Source organism: Scophthalmus maximus, chromosome 10, assembly GCF_022379125.1.
Source record: "Scophthalmus maximus strain ysfricsl-2021 chromosome 10, ASM2237912v1, whole genome shotgun sequence".
NCBI classification, from domain to species: domain Eukaryota; kingdom Metazoa; phylum Chordata; class Actinopteri; order Pleuronectiformes; family Scophthalmidae; genus Scophthalmus; species Scophthalmus maximus.
The window spans coordinates 2063026-2079679 of NC_061524.1; the positions used below are offsets into that span (position 1 = coordinate 2063026).

The 16654-nt window shown below is 47.2% G+C and overlaps 1 protein-coding gene across 2 annotated transcripts; it reads left to right on the forward strand.

Annotated features, from left to right (window-relative positions):
- The first annotated feature begins 79 nt into the window (after positions 1 to 79).
- Positions 80 to 14431, forward strand: LOC118283589 (TBC1 domain family member 12-like). Of its 2 annotated transcripts, XM_035605731.2 has the most exons (13): positions 80 to 1958; positions 5404 to 5539; positions 8168 to 8292; positions 8378 to 8460; positions 8593 to 8710; positions 8920 to 9026; positions 9315 to 9398; positions 9494 to 9588; positions 10009 to 10080; positions 10213 to 10341; positions 10460 to 10569; positions 10992 to 11250; positions 11481 to 14431. In XM_035605731.2, the coding sequence occupies exons 1-13, from the start codon at positions 544 to 546 to the stop codon at positions 11553 to 11555; spliced, it is 2808 nt and encodes a 935-aa protein (XP_035461624.2). In that variant the 5' UTR covers positions 80 to 543; the 3' UTR covers positions 11556 to 14431. The 2 variants fall into 2 exon arrangements, with proteins under 2 accessions (XP_035461624.2, XP_035461625.1); XM_035605732.2 differs by lacking the exons at positions 80 to 1958; positions 5404 to 5539 and adding an exon at positions 7753 to 7907.
- The last annotated feature ends 2223 nt before the right edge of the window (positions 14432 to 16654 follow it).

The window sequence follows — 16654 nt, forward strand, 5'->3', positions numbered from 1 at the left end:
TGTAAAATGAAAGTCAAAAGCTGAAAAAAAAGAATTTCCCAAAAATCTTATTTTGTTTTATTTTGAAAATTCTCCGCTTTGTTGATTGCAATGAAGTCAACGGGGTCAGCGAGCCGAGCTGCAGTTACAGGAAGTGACCAGCAGGTGGCGTGATGGGTAAACCTTTCGGCGAATCACAACACGGGAGGGAGAGGGGTAACGTCATTGTTGGGGGTATTTTTCAAGATGGCGCCGGTCTGTTGCTGGAATTCCGCCGCCGCCGCTGAACGTCCGGGGATTTAATCAATCTTCCGGCCGGCGGCGACAACGACGTTGACTCCACACGCGAGATCCGGTTATCCGTTTTTAAAACACCGGCGGCGGGGATGAACGTGTTACGCCCGGTGAGCGTCAGGTAACGGCGAAGTGTCTCTGGCTAAAATGGTAGCCCCTTCCTCCGAGAACAAAACCTGCTGCTGCTGCTGCTGCGGAGCTCCGCCGACGGGGCAGTCGTCGCAGTATCCTTCGCCCGCCGCCGAGGCTCGCCTGTCGGACTGAGCGGCCATGGAGAAGGAGACCGGAGGAGGCGTGTCGCTCGCCTTCGACTTAAAGGACAACGAAGAAGAAGAAGAAGAAGAAGAAGAAGGAGGAGGAGGAGGTAAAGCGGGTCACACCGCTCTCAAAGTCCGCAGCATAGCGCTGCTAGCCGGTGTCCGCGGGGCTCAGGAAGCCGGGAAGGGACATTTTTACGTGACCGGTAACGGGACGGATGTAAACAGAGACGCCTCGGTGCAGCCGCCCCCGCACGGCACGGAGGTAATGTTGGACTTGGTGTCTGCGCCGGAGAAGAGCCCCCCGGCCCCGCCGGCCGACAGGTGCGTGGCTCCGGGGGTTGTTGTCCGCGACCACAGCGGCCTGAACGGATTCACCGAGTCACTCGGTCCCGAGGAGCCGACGACGGTCGCGCTGGAAGGAGGAGGAGGAGGAGGAGGAGGAGGAGGAGGGAGCCTCGGCCCGGCAGCGACCACAGCCGCTTCCTGTCCAGCTGCGCTCGGGACTCGGGTTTCAGCAGACACGACGGGCCCGCAGATGCTGCCGTCCACTGCGGGGGGAAGCGCGGGGCACGGCCCGGGTGTAGCCGCGGGGGAAGAGGCGACGGGCGGCGGCTGTATGAGGACCTCTCTCCCCCCCGAGCGGCGGCCATGCGCCGGGAGGCAGCAGCGGAGGAACTGCGCCTGCACCGCGGCGGTCGACATCATGCCCAACGGGGCTGTCGACGGCCAAGAGCCCGGGGCGGGTCTGGCCGATTGTGAGCCGACGGGAGCGTCCTCCGGCCCGTGCGACGCGGACTGTGAGGAGGTCAAAGTGTCCAACGGCGGGTTACACATCGTCGGTGCCGCCGGAGCAACACGCGACGGTTCCGATTCGGACTGGTCCGCCGAGGACGACGACGTTCGGTCGGTCCCGGGACCGGGGCGAGAGAACGGGGACGGGTCGGGGGAGCGTCCGCCGAGCCGAGGGGACTGCAGCGGGACAGTCGTCTCTGAGTGGCCGGGGAAGGATGCGCCGGCCGCGGCTGAGCTCCCTCCGTCCGCCAGAGCCCCCTCCCCCCTCCCGCCCCCCCGAGCCCCCTCCCCCCTGCCGCCCCCCAGCCCCGACCCGGACCACAGTCCGCTGTCAGAGGGGGACGAGGGGGACTTCGGGGACCGCAGTCTGCCCGCCAGGCCCCTGTCTCTGAGGACTAACCCCGGCGGCCTCCCGGTGTCCCTCAGCTGCGACGCCACGCCGCTGTCCCCCGAGGAGGACGGGGGCTTTTACTTCGGGGACGATGGGTACGGAGAGGACCGCCGCGCCGGGCTGGAGGCGGCCGGTCGCCGGCAGAGCGCCCCGGACAAACTCCCGGACCTGAGCGAGCCGACGGACGGGTCGGACCTCAAGCTGATGCCAAAGAGGTTCGGCATCGCGGACTTCTTCACCAGGTAATATGAAGACACCCCCCCATACTCCTTCTCACCCTCATCCTCATCCTCTTCCTCCTTCTCTTCTTCCTCTTCCTCATCTTCCTTCTCATCTTCCTCTCTTCACCAGGTAATATGAAGACACCCCCCCATACTCCTTCTCATCCTCTTCCTCCTTCTCTTCTTCCTCTTCCTCATCTTCCTTCTCATCTTCCTCTCTTCACCAGGTAATATGAAGACACCCCCCCATACTCCTTCTCAACCTCATCCTCATCCTCTTCCTCCTTCTCTTCTTCCCCCTCCTCTTTCTCCTCTTCATCCTCTTCCTTCTCATCTTCCTCTCTTCACCAGGTAATATGAAGACACCCCCCCATACTCCTTCTCACCCTCATCCTCATCCTCTTCCTCCTTCTCTTCATCCTCTTCCTCATCCTCCACTTGCTTCTCCTCTTCCTCATCTTCCTCCTTCTCTTCCTTCTCCTCTTCCTCATCTTCCCCCTCCTCCTTCTCTTCCTTCTCCTCTTCATCATCTTCCTTCTCCTCTTGCTCATCTTCCTCGAACTCCTTCTCCACCTCCTCCTCCTTCTCCTCTTCCTCATCTTCCTCCCTCCCTTCTTCTCTTCACCAGGTAATATGAAGACCCCCCCATTCTCCTTCTCCACCTCATCCTCCTCTTTCTCCACCTCCTCCCCCTTCTCCTCTTCCTCATCGTCCTCCCTCTCTTCCTCCTCCTCCCTCTCCACCTCCTCATCTTCCTCATCTTCCTCCTTCTCTTCCTCCTCCTCCAGCCCCTGAGCTTAGTGTAGAGTACCATCCATCACCTGTATCATCTGATGAGCATCAAGAATCCATAAATTATGACCAGATAAATCAACACCTGTCACACAAAGTCCAGACACTACAGATTCACATTTACAACTTCATATTTCACCACAAAGAAGTGTGAAGACCCCTGGCCAGTCCACCCTCCAGCCCAATGGCTGCTGTGAATCATCTCGATTGAATCTCTACAACAGATGAAAACATTGACAGAATATGACTCGGCCCAACAGTCCAACACGTGATCGTCTTAGTTCTTACAGTAGGAACATTAAAGAAGAGAGGAAGTGCTCTGCTGACCTAAAGGATTTATTCAGGTATAGATAAAGAAAGTAAGAAAAATCCTGGATCCGCATCAAAATGTAACAGGTTCTTCCCAGACGCAGGTCCTCATCCCTCCAACCTGTTTTCTGGAAAAGTGTTTCAATGCTTTCTGCATAATCCTGCCGGCAAACAAAACCCCCCAGATTAGATTCGTAACTCAAACCGACCCTGGTTCCCCCGTATGAATTCTGCGCGCTCATCTCATTTGCTCTGCCAGATTCCGTCCTGATCTCCTCCGCTGGGAAGTGATTTCCCTCCGGCAGAAAACCCGCCGGTCCGATCGCAACCGATTGTCAGAGAGACGCCATTTTTGTAAACAACCAAGATGGCTGCCGCCGTCGAACGAGCATTTGACTTAAAAGTGCCTGATATTCTCACATAACAAACAAAACACTGGTTCACAGATGTTGTGGAATCATCATCACAGACATCTCCTCTCTCCTCGGTCTGTCGCTCAACAGACGTCACATGACTCGTTGCTCTCACAGGTTGTAGGTCTGCGTCCGTCGGTTACCCCCCTTTCTGTCAACTCGGAAATGAACCGAGAGGTCCCAGACTAATACGCGTTTGAGTGTTAGATGCAACCGGGTCGGCGTGAAAGCGTCTGTCAGAGACGGGCCGAGACGCTTTGGGGTTAAATGTCAGTTCCTCTTGTTGCAGGCAGATGTAAGAGGATGCTCACGACGGAGCCGCTCGACACACACTCGTCTGTTCGGAGACGCCCGCAGCTCCAGTCTCTTGAGGCCTGCAGCCGCGTAACAGCTCACATGTTGCTCATGCTCCAGCTCGGTATCTGAGCAGTACGTGATACAGCACAGCTGAGCGAGCGAGCGAGCGTCGACGTCCTCAGGGCGTCCGTCATGCCCGCTCATCATCTCGCCGTTTAACCTCTGCACAGCTGCCGCCGAGACGCTGCGAGCGAGCGAACGTCCGCCGGCCGGGATTTCGGCTCCTGTGTTAGTCCAGAGAGGTTTGAACACATTTAAATATTCTTCAATCTGTCAAACAGGAAGAAGCGTTTTGACGTTTGACACCGTGAACATGATCCACAAGATTTTTATAATTCCTTTCCCAACATAAAGAAGCATCTTTTAGACAAATGAAAGAAAATAAATTAAGGAGAGAAAAAACCCTGAACCTGCTTGTTGATGCAGAGTTATTTTAATTAATTAAAATTAATTAAAAACACCCTTTTACTTTTTTACTTTGTTTTGTTTTTGGTTGAAACCATCGACGTACCGATCTGACTCCACGTCTTTTAAGTGGTCCCGCACTACAAACTAAGAAACAGCAAACACGTCACACCGAAATATCAAAGTAACGACGAGACGCTCACTGATCCCGGATCAGGCCGACGCGAGCTCACGGAGCTGCAGCTCGTAAAACGGAGATGTGAGCGGAGCTGCACCCAGACAACATTCCTGTATGAGGAAGTGAACCTCTTACTGCAAATAGAGCCGAGCGGCCCCGAGCCACGGGGCCAGATTTCCTCTCTGTTTGTCTCAGGTCTCACGTACCCGAGGCCGTGGGTTTGAGTCCTGACCACTGCAGTGAAAAAAAATCAACAACAAACTAACCTTTTCCAAAATCACTAACTGCCCCTTTAGAGCTTCTCAATTATGAGGATTTGATACTGATTTATAAAGTGAATATTTGGATACATAATCATGGACTTCCTGAGTTTCCCTATTTCCCTGACATAAAGCGTGTGTGTTTGCTCTTGTTCTCCCTCTCAGTTCCTCTCCCTCCTTCCCTCTTTCTCCCCGACTCGTCCGGCAAAACGAATGTGAAACTGTCGACCTAGCAACTTTATTTTTTTTCTCTCCCTTCATCATCGACGCTTCCAAACCTGCTGCAGCTGCAGGATTGTGGTCAGAATGATGATGAGGATGAAATTGACCACGTTCAACGTCATAGAGGCTTTTCTCTCTGCGTTTGTTTGAGGAACTGAAATATTTTATTTGACATCAGCAACCTTAACTTTCACAAAGGAAAACGTCTGTTTGACACAAACTGTTCATCTGTTTGTCCTCGAACGTGGAAACGGTGAATCAGTGAACATGTTAAAAAAAGAGATCAAACATTCCTGGCCCCTCCCCCTTTGTCCTGATTCTTTCATGGATTCTCTCTTGCTCCATGTTCCATCAGACAGACAGGCAGACAGACAGGTCCCTGTTCCATCCTTTTCATCCTGCTGACACATCTTTATAAACACTTCTACACTTTCTCCGACTCTTCTGCTTTTTTTTTTACTTCCCGTTTCCGAGGTTCATCGTCACAAACACTGATCCTGACTCTTTCTCCTCGTCTCTCTCTCTCTCAGGAGCCTTTTTTCTAGGAAACCCAAAGAGCCCAAGGCGCCGGCCCACAATGCAACAGGGTGGCGACTTTTCGGCAAGACTGCGGCCAGAGAGGCTGATCCAACGACAGAGCCCGACTCCACGCTGTCCACTGAGGAGGTCGGTTCTGTGAACACACACACATCCACATCGGTCTGATCCCGACTGACTCACCACAGCTCTGATTCACACCTCGACTCGCTTCCCCGTCGTGTGCGTATGGTCGGGTTGTAAACCCGTCGGGGTCGATGAAATGTTTGAGGTGTTTCGGTCAGGCGCCGCATCTCACAAGGACTGGATCACATCCCGGTCGCCGTCCAAAACCAGAATCAACCGTTGGGACCAGAAACCCTGAACTCAGGTTCTGTTACTCACTGAGGACCTCCTCTGACAACGGGGCTCCGCGTAGAGTTTCCACCGTTCGATAGCAGGGAAAACAGAAGTCCTGTCGTCCTCTTTCTGTTGGATCTGCTCACTTCCTCTGTTCTGCACCTGGTTGGCTCAAAGGGAACCCGTCCAAACGCACCTGGTGTGTCATTATTCAACATTCACGTAAAACTGATGAGTTAAAAGTTTGAATCCTCTCTGGTTTCAGACTAAACGCGAGACAGTCTGAAGCGTTGAGCTCAGAGAAACAGATGAATGGAGTGAACGATCGCTGCAGAGTAAACCACGTCTCAGCACGTGTGGAGCATTTGTGGTATTTCCGTTTTTGTAAACAGTTTGAATGTCAAATCCAGAGGCTGCATTTTTCATTTCTGTGTGAAATTAAAGCTAGACCACAACTCGTGGAAGTGCAGCAGCAGCACTTCATCGAGCCTGTGGAGGCGTGTGATTGGTTCGACCGAGGGGACGATGTTTTACATCCAACATGGAGGCTGTAAAATGGATTTACTGTGTGTGTGTGTGTGTGTGTGTGTGTGTGTGTGTGTGTGTGTGTGTGTGTGTGTGTGTGTGTGTGTGTGTGTGTGTGTGTGTGTGTGTGTGTGTGTGTGTGTGTGTGTGTGTGTGTGTGTGTGTGTGTGTGTGTGTGTGTGTGTGGTCGCTAGGCAACTTCCCCACACTGATTGCAGCTGGGGAGGATGATTACACACACACACTCTAACAGCTCACACTCTCCTGCCATCTAGAGCAGGTGGTATCCTGCACACACACACACACACACACACACACACACACACACACACACACTCCTTCTGTGTGGTTGAATCTAATTAGGCAACGTTTGATTTTCACGTCAGTCGATCGGTGGGTCGCTGAAGGGCGTCAGACAAAAGGGCCAAATCTCTCACGTCCTTCAGTCGGTGTGACCTCCGACCTTCAGATCTGCCATTTGCTAACACCCTGACAGCCCGCCGCCCTCTGACCTCCGCGCTCGCTCTGCTCGCATGACGGCAGCCAGAGTCAGATGACTCATCGGGGGGAAAAGGAGTCGACCAGATGTGGTTTGGCTTCAGCTGGTTGACACGTCGGACACAAAACTGAGGAGGAGGAGGAGAAAGAGGAGGAGGAAGATTTTGAGTAGTCGAACGTCTTATGAGCTGAATTTTGTTCCTTCAAAATAAATGTTTTGCAGGGTCGTTTGAATTTGATCGACCTGTGATGAACTGGAGTTGATCTTGAGCAACGGTTGCATAAACGGACGCTCCCAGAAATCTGGATTCAGATGCCGTACGGTAACGTGTCAGAGAAAAGTGTCGATCGGCCGAGACTATGACACGTCGACACGTCTGTGCTCAGAGACACGTTCACCATCAGGCTTTAAAAACTGTTTAGATTGTTCCGTTATGATTCTAAAGAGCAGCAGTTTAATTACATGTACAAATTCTTTTATACATGTAATTAGTCTTGTTTTAGTCTTGAACTGTGTAATAATTGTGTTATTTTTAAAGACGACCTCATCTCATCCTGAGTGAACGTCAGTGACACACTAGCAGCTCTGCTGCTGCAGTTTGCTCTGAAGTCACATGATGTGAATCATATGACTGTGACTTCACAGTGAAGCTGGTGTCTGTCGCTCCCTGGTGGTCAACTCCAACAACTCTGCTCATCAAAGGCTCGTTGTCTGGTTCGACCCACAGCTGCAACACACGCATACACACACACACACACTGCAGTGCTTCGACCGTTAGACCTACACACACGCACACATACACACACGCACACATACACACACACACACACAGACACACACACAGACACACACACACACTCTGCAGTGCTTCGACCGTTAGACCTACACACACGCAAACATACACACACACTCTGCAGTGCTTCGACTGTTAGACCTACACACACACACACACACACACACACACACACACACACACACACACACACACACACACACACACACACACACACTCTGCAGTGCTTCGACCGTTAGACCTACACACACACACACACACAACCAAACACACACAGTCTCAACATTCATTAAGAGGCATTGAGGGGCTCCATGTAAATGTTCACACTCAGGTTTGCATGTGTGAGTAGACACAGACACACACACACACACACACACACACACACACACACACACACACACACACACACAGACACAGAGCAGTTTGTCCAGTTGTCGTGGAATTGTTGACGTTTAATTTTCCATTTTCCTGAGATCTTGGTCCACATCGACGTTCATATTTTGGAAAGCTCTGGAAATTTAGACATTCAGGCGAAGATCATGTTTTTGTATGTTTCATCACCACGGTAACAGCCTGTGTGGTCTCTGCTCTGTGTCCACAGGAGGAGCAGCTGGACGACTGCGGCGTTTCCTCGTGTCCCCAGCGCCCCCTGGCTGCAGGGAGGAGGAAGAACCTGGAGTTTGAGCCACTGTCCACCACCGCTCTCATCCTGGAGGACCGCCCGTCGTGAGTCACACACACACGCACGCACTCACACACACGCACAAGCAGACACACACACACTGTCTCATTCTGTCTGTCTCTCCTACAGGAACCTTCCCGCCAAATCTGAAGAGGAAACTCAGAGACACAAACAGGAGTATGACGAGATGGTGGCAGGAGCCAAGAGGAGAGGTACACACACACACACACACACACACACACACACACACACACACACACACACACACACACACACACTCACATAGAAGCTGGTCCTCACAGAAACGGTAAGACCAGCGTCTCTCTCTCTCTCTGGTCCCTCAGAGTTGAAGGACGCTCAGAGGAAGAAGCGTCAGATGAAGGAGCGACACCGACAAGAGGACAGTATCTCCAACGCCATGGTCGTCTGGAATAACGAGATCCTGCCGCACTGGGACACCATGTACGTACACGCACCTCTCTCTCCCTGTGTGTGTGTGTGTGTGTGTGTGTGTGTGTGTGTGTGTGTGTGTGTGTGTGTGTGTGTGTGTGTGTGTGTGTGTGTGTGTGTGTGTGTGTGTGTGTGTGTGTGTGTGTGTGTGTGTGTGTGTGTGTGTGTGTGTGTGTGTGTTAGTGTGTTAGTGTGTTCTTAATTGTTGTATGTGTGTGTAGGAAGGGAACGCGGCGGGTGAGGGAGCTGTGGTGGCAGGGACTTCCTCCCAGTGTCAGAGGTCGAGTGTGGAGCCTCGCCATCGGCAACGAGCTCAACATCACGCCAGGTACAAACTGACCCGACGTGGATTCATCGGCCAGTGAAAATAGTCCCGACAAATGATACGTCTATGAAGATTTATGATCCTGTCTTGAGTCCGGGAGCCAAACGCCGAGCGGGGAAACAGAAAACAACCCTTGTCTGTTTCCTCTCTTCCCCTTTTCCAAAATGGCCGTTGTGATGCGTCTTTCTCTCTCTCTCTCTCTCTCTCTCTCTCTCTCTCTCTCTCTCTCTCTTGCTCTCTCTTGCTCTCTCTCTCTCTCTCTCTCTCTCTCTCTCTCTCCCTCCCGTGCAGAGCTGTATGAGATCTTCCTGTCCAGAGCCAAAGAGAAGTGGCGGAGTTACAGCGAGACGAGCTCGGTCAACGACAGCGAGAGCGGTACGACACCACGCGACGTGACACGCGCCGCCGCCGCTGCTGCTGCTGCAGATCAGTCAACTCTCTGACGACTCGTGTTGTTTTGTCTATGGCAGATGGCGGAGCGTCGCTAGCCGACAGGGAGTCGAGTCTGGACCTCATCAAACTGGACATCTCCAGAACCTTCCCCTCGCTCTTCATCTTCCAGAAGGTAACGGATCTGCTCACGTGACAACGACTTCATCTGACCGTCGGTCGTCATTAAGTTTTCCGCAGCCCGAACTTTGAAAAATCATTCGGAATTTTGTTTTCATGAAACTCCTCGTAATCCGGTGGTGACATGAAGCCTTGTTTATTATATTTTAGATTTTTTTTTCAATGGGAGAAATAAAAACAAACTGATATGTGATTTACACATTTGTCAGTTTGTGTCTGTTGATTTAAATCACAATACGAATATTCGTCCACGTTAAGTTTTAAAACTCATCACTGTTGCTATGGCTACTTCCTGTGCGTTTACTCTTCCTCCTCCTCTCTCCCTCCTCTCTCTCTCCTCCTCTCTTCTTCCCTCTCTCCCTCTCCTCCTCCTCCTCTTCCCTCTCTCCCTCCTCTCCTCCTCCCCCTCTCGCAGGGCGGTCCGTACCACGACCTCCTCCACAGTGTTCTGGGAGCGTACACCTGTTACAGGCCGGACATTGGTTATGTAAGTATGATTTTAGTTTTTTTTTTCAATCTTCCATCGATCAGGATCTGAAAGAAGTTAAATATTTTCTTTGCCTTAACACACAAATACACACACACGCAGTCTGATCCTTGTGTGTTCGTGCTCTTTCAGGTTCAGGGGATGTCGTTCATCGCCGCCGTGCTGATCCTCAACCTGGAGGAGGCCGAGGCCTTCATCACCTTCGCCAACCTGCTTAACAAACCGTGTCAGATGGCGTTCTTCAGGGTCGACCACGAGCTGGTGCGCACACGCCCGCCGCCGTTGTTCACACCACGCGTCACGTGTCCTTGTTATTTTTTCTTCTCATCCGTTTGTCACATTTCTCTCTTGTCACTCTTCTTCTTCTTCTCTGCGTCAGATGTTGAAGTACTTTGCAGCGTTCGAGGTCTTCTTCGAGGAGAATCTTCCTCGTCTCTTCAGCCACTTCCAGAGCAACAGCCTGACCCCTGACCTCTACCTGATCGACTGGTGAGTCGTCACAGTGAACGCATGATGTCATCGCCGTGATGACAGTGATCATCTTCATGTGGTGAAACCAGGATTAAAACGTTTCAGGATTTATGAATCAAGTCAAATTATGTTGAAATAAAACTATAAAGACAATATGAATAATAATAATTGACACGCTGTCAATAGAATCATCAGTCTTTTATTGTCAAAATGAGCTGAATTTTAACATTTGTCGTTTGTGAACTACAAAGACAAAGATCATTCGTGTCCAGTCCAGGATGCAGAAACGAGCAGAGAATTTCTATTAATCATATCTCAAAAACTTAGAGAAAAAAAGGTCGTAACGTTACGTCACAACGTAGCAACTATAGAAGTGTCGACGCAGCGAAACACGAGAAGTCAGAAACACAAATGAGTGAGGCCTCTGTCCGTCTGTCCAGGATCTTCACTCTGTACAGCAAGTCCCTCCCCCTGGACGTGGCGTGCCGTGTGTGGGACGTGTTCTGTCGGGACGGCGAGGAGAGCCTGTTCCGGACGGGCCTGGGCGTCCTGCGTCTGTTCGAGGACGTCCTGCTGCAGATGGACTTCATCCACATCGCCCAGTTCCTCACGCGGCTGCCGGACGACCTGCAGGCGCACACGCTCTTTGCCGCCATGGCCAACACGCACATGACGAGCAGGAGCGGCCGCTGGGCTCAGGTCAGCAGCTACGGGACTTCGGCGGACAAAAATCCGTCCGACGATTTAATTTTTTCACTTCGAGATTAAAGTTTAACCATCAACATTGTAATATCTATTTATTATACAACCACATAGGAGTTCAATTAAGAAAATAAATGTTAAAGAAAATCTTTTTCTACCTCGTTTATTCTGTAAAATTAAAGTTGCAGATTGTGATATTGTCTGTTAAAGACTCGTTTCTGTTTCAGGTGTTTTCTGCTCTGACGAAGGAAGGAGGAATCAAAGACGCGGAAAAAAACAGCAGCCCGGCGCTGAGGAGTTAACACGTCGCCCTCGACGCTTAACGCCAAACGTTTTGCCGCTGCGAGGGGCGTCGGGTTTTTGCCGGCGCTGAAAGCGAGCTCTGACGTGCGAGGGCGGGGCGGCTTGAAGCTGCGTAGCCGGAAGCGAAAAAAACTCTTCACTCCAGCAACTTCGCTATGAAGCTTGAAGCAAACGCGAGGTGGATGCTGATGATGTCAGAGGCTGGTGGGCGGAGCTGAGAGGGGTGGGCCGGGCCGAGAGGAGGCGGGGCCTGAGCGTCCCTCCCGGCGACGGAAGAAAAATCTGCAGCCGTTCGGTCGTGTTCTGGAGAAACGACTTTGTTGTTTCACTCAGAATTCAGCTGCCGGGCCAGAAGGGGGCGGGGCAAACTCAGTCCTGGCCCCGTGATTGGTCCGTGGTCATTCTGTCCCCCCTCCGTGTTCCGGGACGTCGACTCCTGTGGAATATTCCAGCTCTTAATGTTCGGTGCTAATAAGTTTTTCTTCTGTGGTTCGATGACTAACGTCCGTTCGTCCTCGTGGTTTTTGTTTTCACACTGTTCTGATTCATCTGCTGCTTTTTAAAAACTCGAACCAGAATATTAGTGAAACTTTTTAAAAACTCTCATTGGTCGGAAATCTAAAACAATTCAGACCCCCGAGACGACAAAAGAATTTTTACACGGCTTAGAATTTCTCATCGTGAGCATTAAATAACACGACGACTACGAGCTGAATGTTCTCTCACGGTAAATTTCTAAATGATCTCAAATCTAAAATCAGACGGAAAGATCATCCACAGTGACGACGCTAAAACGTTAAAGATGAGATTCATGTTTTTGTTTTCTTCTCAACTTTCCTCTGTCGTTTTCTCAAAATCGAGTAAATTTTCTGGCGAAAAAGACCAAATCTCATGATTCCATTTTCTCAGTTATCGAGACGCGGCGCCGGCTCGTCCTCATCGATCAATCTGATCGACGTTGAGCTATTTCCCAGAAAAAAGTAATAATTTAAAACAATTTTGATAATCGATCTAAACCAAAAAAGTTGGAAAACAAAATCTGGATTTTCTGCTTTTCTGTTTCATATCTTTTTAAATGAAGATTTTAAAAAGTAGTTTAGATAAAATCAGAACCACGAAGACATTTTATTGATCGAGGAAACAACAACAATCAGCAGATTGATCGATAGTGATCAGAATTATTATTATTATATTAAGTATTTGAGAAGCTGCGACGGTTCAAACATTCTACTTGAAAAGGAATTGATTGTTAAAATAGCTGGAGATTATTTGTTAATATTCCATTGACTGAAATCAAACCGTCGTCGGCCGAGTTCATGATCGAATCGTCAGTCTCTTTAATCTGGATTATAATCTGACATCAGCAGCTTCTCCTTCGATGAACTGACAGAAGATCACACACGTAATATTGTGTATTAATACTCCGATTAAAAAGCTCCTTGTTTTTACACCGAATCACTCCACTTTGACCGGGCGTCTGTCGGCCAATCAGACGTCAGTGCTCAAGGGCGGCGGGTCGAATTGTAGAACACGTCACGTGATCAGACTTCATCTGACGCGTTGACGGAGCACTTGACTCTAAGATAATTAAAACGTTAGGCGACGTTAAACACTAAATTAATTTGACTGAACGGTCTCACACACACACACACACACACAAGCACTTTGTTTTCTGTTATTAAAATCATTCCTCATTAACATAAATCTCAACAGTTTCCTCGTTAGTATCTGTGAATCAAACTTTAATCTGGTGCCTGAACAAAAAAAAGGCACGACGAGGAGGCGTATTATTATTATTATTATTATTATTATTCATAATCTTTATTTTCAACACGTCTGTGAGTTTTAAAGTCAAACACTTCTTCTCGTTATTAAACTTCTCGTTGTAAAATGTCGACAGTTCGTTTTCAGATCCTTAAAAAAATATTCGATTTTTTCGAGTCGATTTATCGGCAGATTATATTTATATTAAAAAAAATTATCAATGATTTTCAAGAAACACTTTTGACATTTGAAGTTTGATATTTCACAATTCAACCATAAAGTGTATTATGAATCATTGACGATGTTTAAATGAATAAATTATAATATCGACTGACACAAAATCATCATCAGTCTTCGTGTCCGAGACATTTTTTGCAGCATTTTGAAAGTGAATGTAAATTTTAAATATGAACTGATGACGTTTGATTTCCAAAATGAAAACTCTAAAGTTTTAAGATTCACAGTTCTTCAGGTTTTATTTGGTTTCAGGAATATTTCACATTTATTCTGTAGATTATTGTTTTTTTCCTTCAGTATTAATTTTCCTCTGGATGATTTCCAGATGTTCAGACCAACTCTGGATCAAACTGACACATTCCACATCAGACTTGAGAAATTCTTTTATAGGAAAAAAACAACCCAAACTGAGCTCGTTATGAATTTAATATTAATATTAAATGAAATAAAACGTGAGCTGTGAGACGACGTGAATCTAAAGAGTTGACGTGTTGAAGGTAGAAGACGTCTGCAAAAATAAAATATGTGCAATATGGTTTTGACCGAAGAGACGTGGACTGTTAAGAATCCATAAACCTGCTCCAGATTATTGATGAAGATGAGATTAATGTGAGATTCTTGTTCCACACGTTCGTTTTATTTAAGTTTTTATCGACGCTTTCATTTGTGTTTTATATTTTCATGTAAATTCATTAAGCTCTTTGTTTGTTTTATGTTATAGTTTTTTTTGTTTTTTGTCTCGTCAAATTTACATGTACATGTTTTTTCATGAAGCCTTAACTGGTAATGTAAATGATCTGTAAAGATGTTTTTTTTTTCTTTTCATATAATGGCCACTAGTTCAATGTGTAAATAAATATCTCAGCAAACTGAATATTTATCTCTTCTTTGAATTTAGAATTCAACCAGAGGTCAAACTCTTAAAAAGAATCTGAAAGGTCACAGAATTATAATGAAATTTAGTAACCCCAGGAAATTATTTTGTTCACTGAGCAGTTGAAACGTGATTGATATCATTTCATATTCATCAGCAGAAAACACACATCCGCTCGCTGGTTCTGTCGACGATCTGAAAAATGAATTTAAAACACTTAGACCTCACAAACTGTAACATGATTAAAGAACCAAAAAATTAACATCACATTCTCACCAGACAGTTTATTATCATTATTATTAATCTCAAAAACAAAATAGAAAAATTAATGAATGAATTAATAAATACACAAAATACGAACAATTATTGTATTATAGAATTATTAATTATCGTTTGCATCCAAAACAGAATAATATATAACTTATTTTTTTATTTTTGAAAATTTACTTTGCGTTTTTAATTTCCTATATAAAATAAAATGTGCAGGAGAATCATCAGAAGTTGTGGAAGATGTATTTAAGAATATATGAAGGTTATTTTAAAATATTAATGAAATAAGCATCTTTTTCAGCACTTTTTTAAAAAAAGGCAGCCAATAAAACTTAAGTCATAAAATTATAGAAATTAAAGAGAATGTTAAGAAAAAGTTATAGAAAAGTAAAATAATTATAATAACTATTTATTAAGTTTAATGTGTTGATATATACATGAAGTACCAGTATGACACAATACGACAAAATGTTACGAACAGAAGAAACTGTAACCCGATATATTAAGGAATCAAAATTTAAAGTATGCATTCAAAATTAATATTATATCATTCGTCATATTTTTTGATATTAACATGAAATGTTGACGTCTGTGTTTAAATACTGTCAAGTTTCATCTACAATAATTCACCTGAGATGAAATATCAAATTATAGTAGAGCTGATCTGGTGACGCGTGTCATGTCCAGTTTCCACCACCAGGTGGCGACTGACGATCAGGTTTATCACTGCACGGACTCATCAGGTTTTTAATTTTCATTTTCATTTAAAACATCTTCAGGAGGAAAAAAAAATCTTTAAAAGCATAAATATGCAAAATAAACTAATGACTAAGTAAGTTTAAATGGGAAAGTTTCTAATCATGTTCTCGAAGATTAATAATTAAATATCTGCTCATATTAATAAAATGATTATAATGTTTTCTAGCTTAATCTTTGTTTATAAAAAACAGCCGCAGATGTGTGTTTTTGATTTTTGACAGAAAAAGGAATAAGTGTAATATTTATTTTAAAGGAAGCTGCACAGAGAGAATCGTCTTTCTTTTCTTCTTCCCTCTCGGCTGGAAACTACAAATATGGACGCTGCTCCTTCTGTTGCCACTGGTTCTGGGTCCGGACCTGGAGCAGAAGAAACCAGTTTGTTCTGGGCTGCGGTCCAATTGTCCAATCGTCTTAGGAAGTTTCCTAAATCTTGAAATGCTCCAGAAGTATTTGATCGGCAGCCATGATCAGAGATGTTCAGATTCCTTCATACCTTGTCCTTGACCTCATGACGAGTTTCCACTGAGGTCGAGGACGAGTGGTGAGGAGAAGGCGGCAGGAAGCACTTTGTGACTCCAGGGGTGTGAGGATGCAGCAGAGGAGACAAGGTGGAGACGAGGTGGAGACGAGGTGGAGACGAGGTGGAGACGAGGTGGAGACCACCGCCCGGGACCTCAGGTATTTCCGAGGCCCTGCGGTGGGAGTGGGAGCGGGAGCGGCGAGGGGCCTCCGCCATCGGAGCGAGGGGAAGAATCTGAGGAGGTATGTGGCGGCAGTCTGGGGCCTTTCCTGTGGAGGGGGGGATGCAGGGCCCCGGGGGCCTCTGGGGGGGGGGGGGGGGGGGGGGGGGGGGGGCAGGAAGAAAAGAAGAACACACACCGGCAGCAACAGAGGGAAAGTATCATTTAAAAAAAATTTCATTAAAAGATAAATCCAAGATCAATCAGCTGCAGAGTTTTTACTTTGACAGAATCGAATCATTACAAAACCAACTGGATATTTTTAATTCAACCTTCTGTCTGATGAGCTGCTCTTTTTATTTGAGGTTTTTATTTTATTTCATGTATTTAAACTTGAAAATTGACTGGAAACTGGAAATTTCACATTACATCTCCTGTTCTGATTCACAGTGTGACTCATATTTGTTCTTGACAGTCAGTCGTCATCTGTTGGCACCAAACATTAACGCCACAA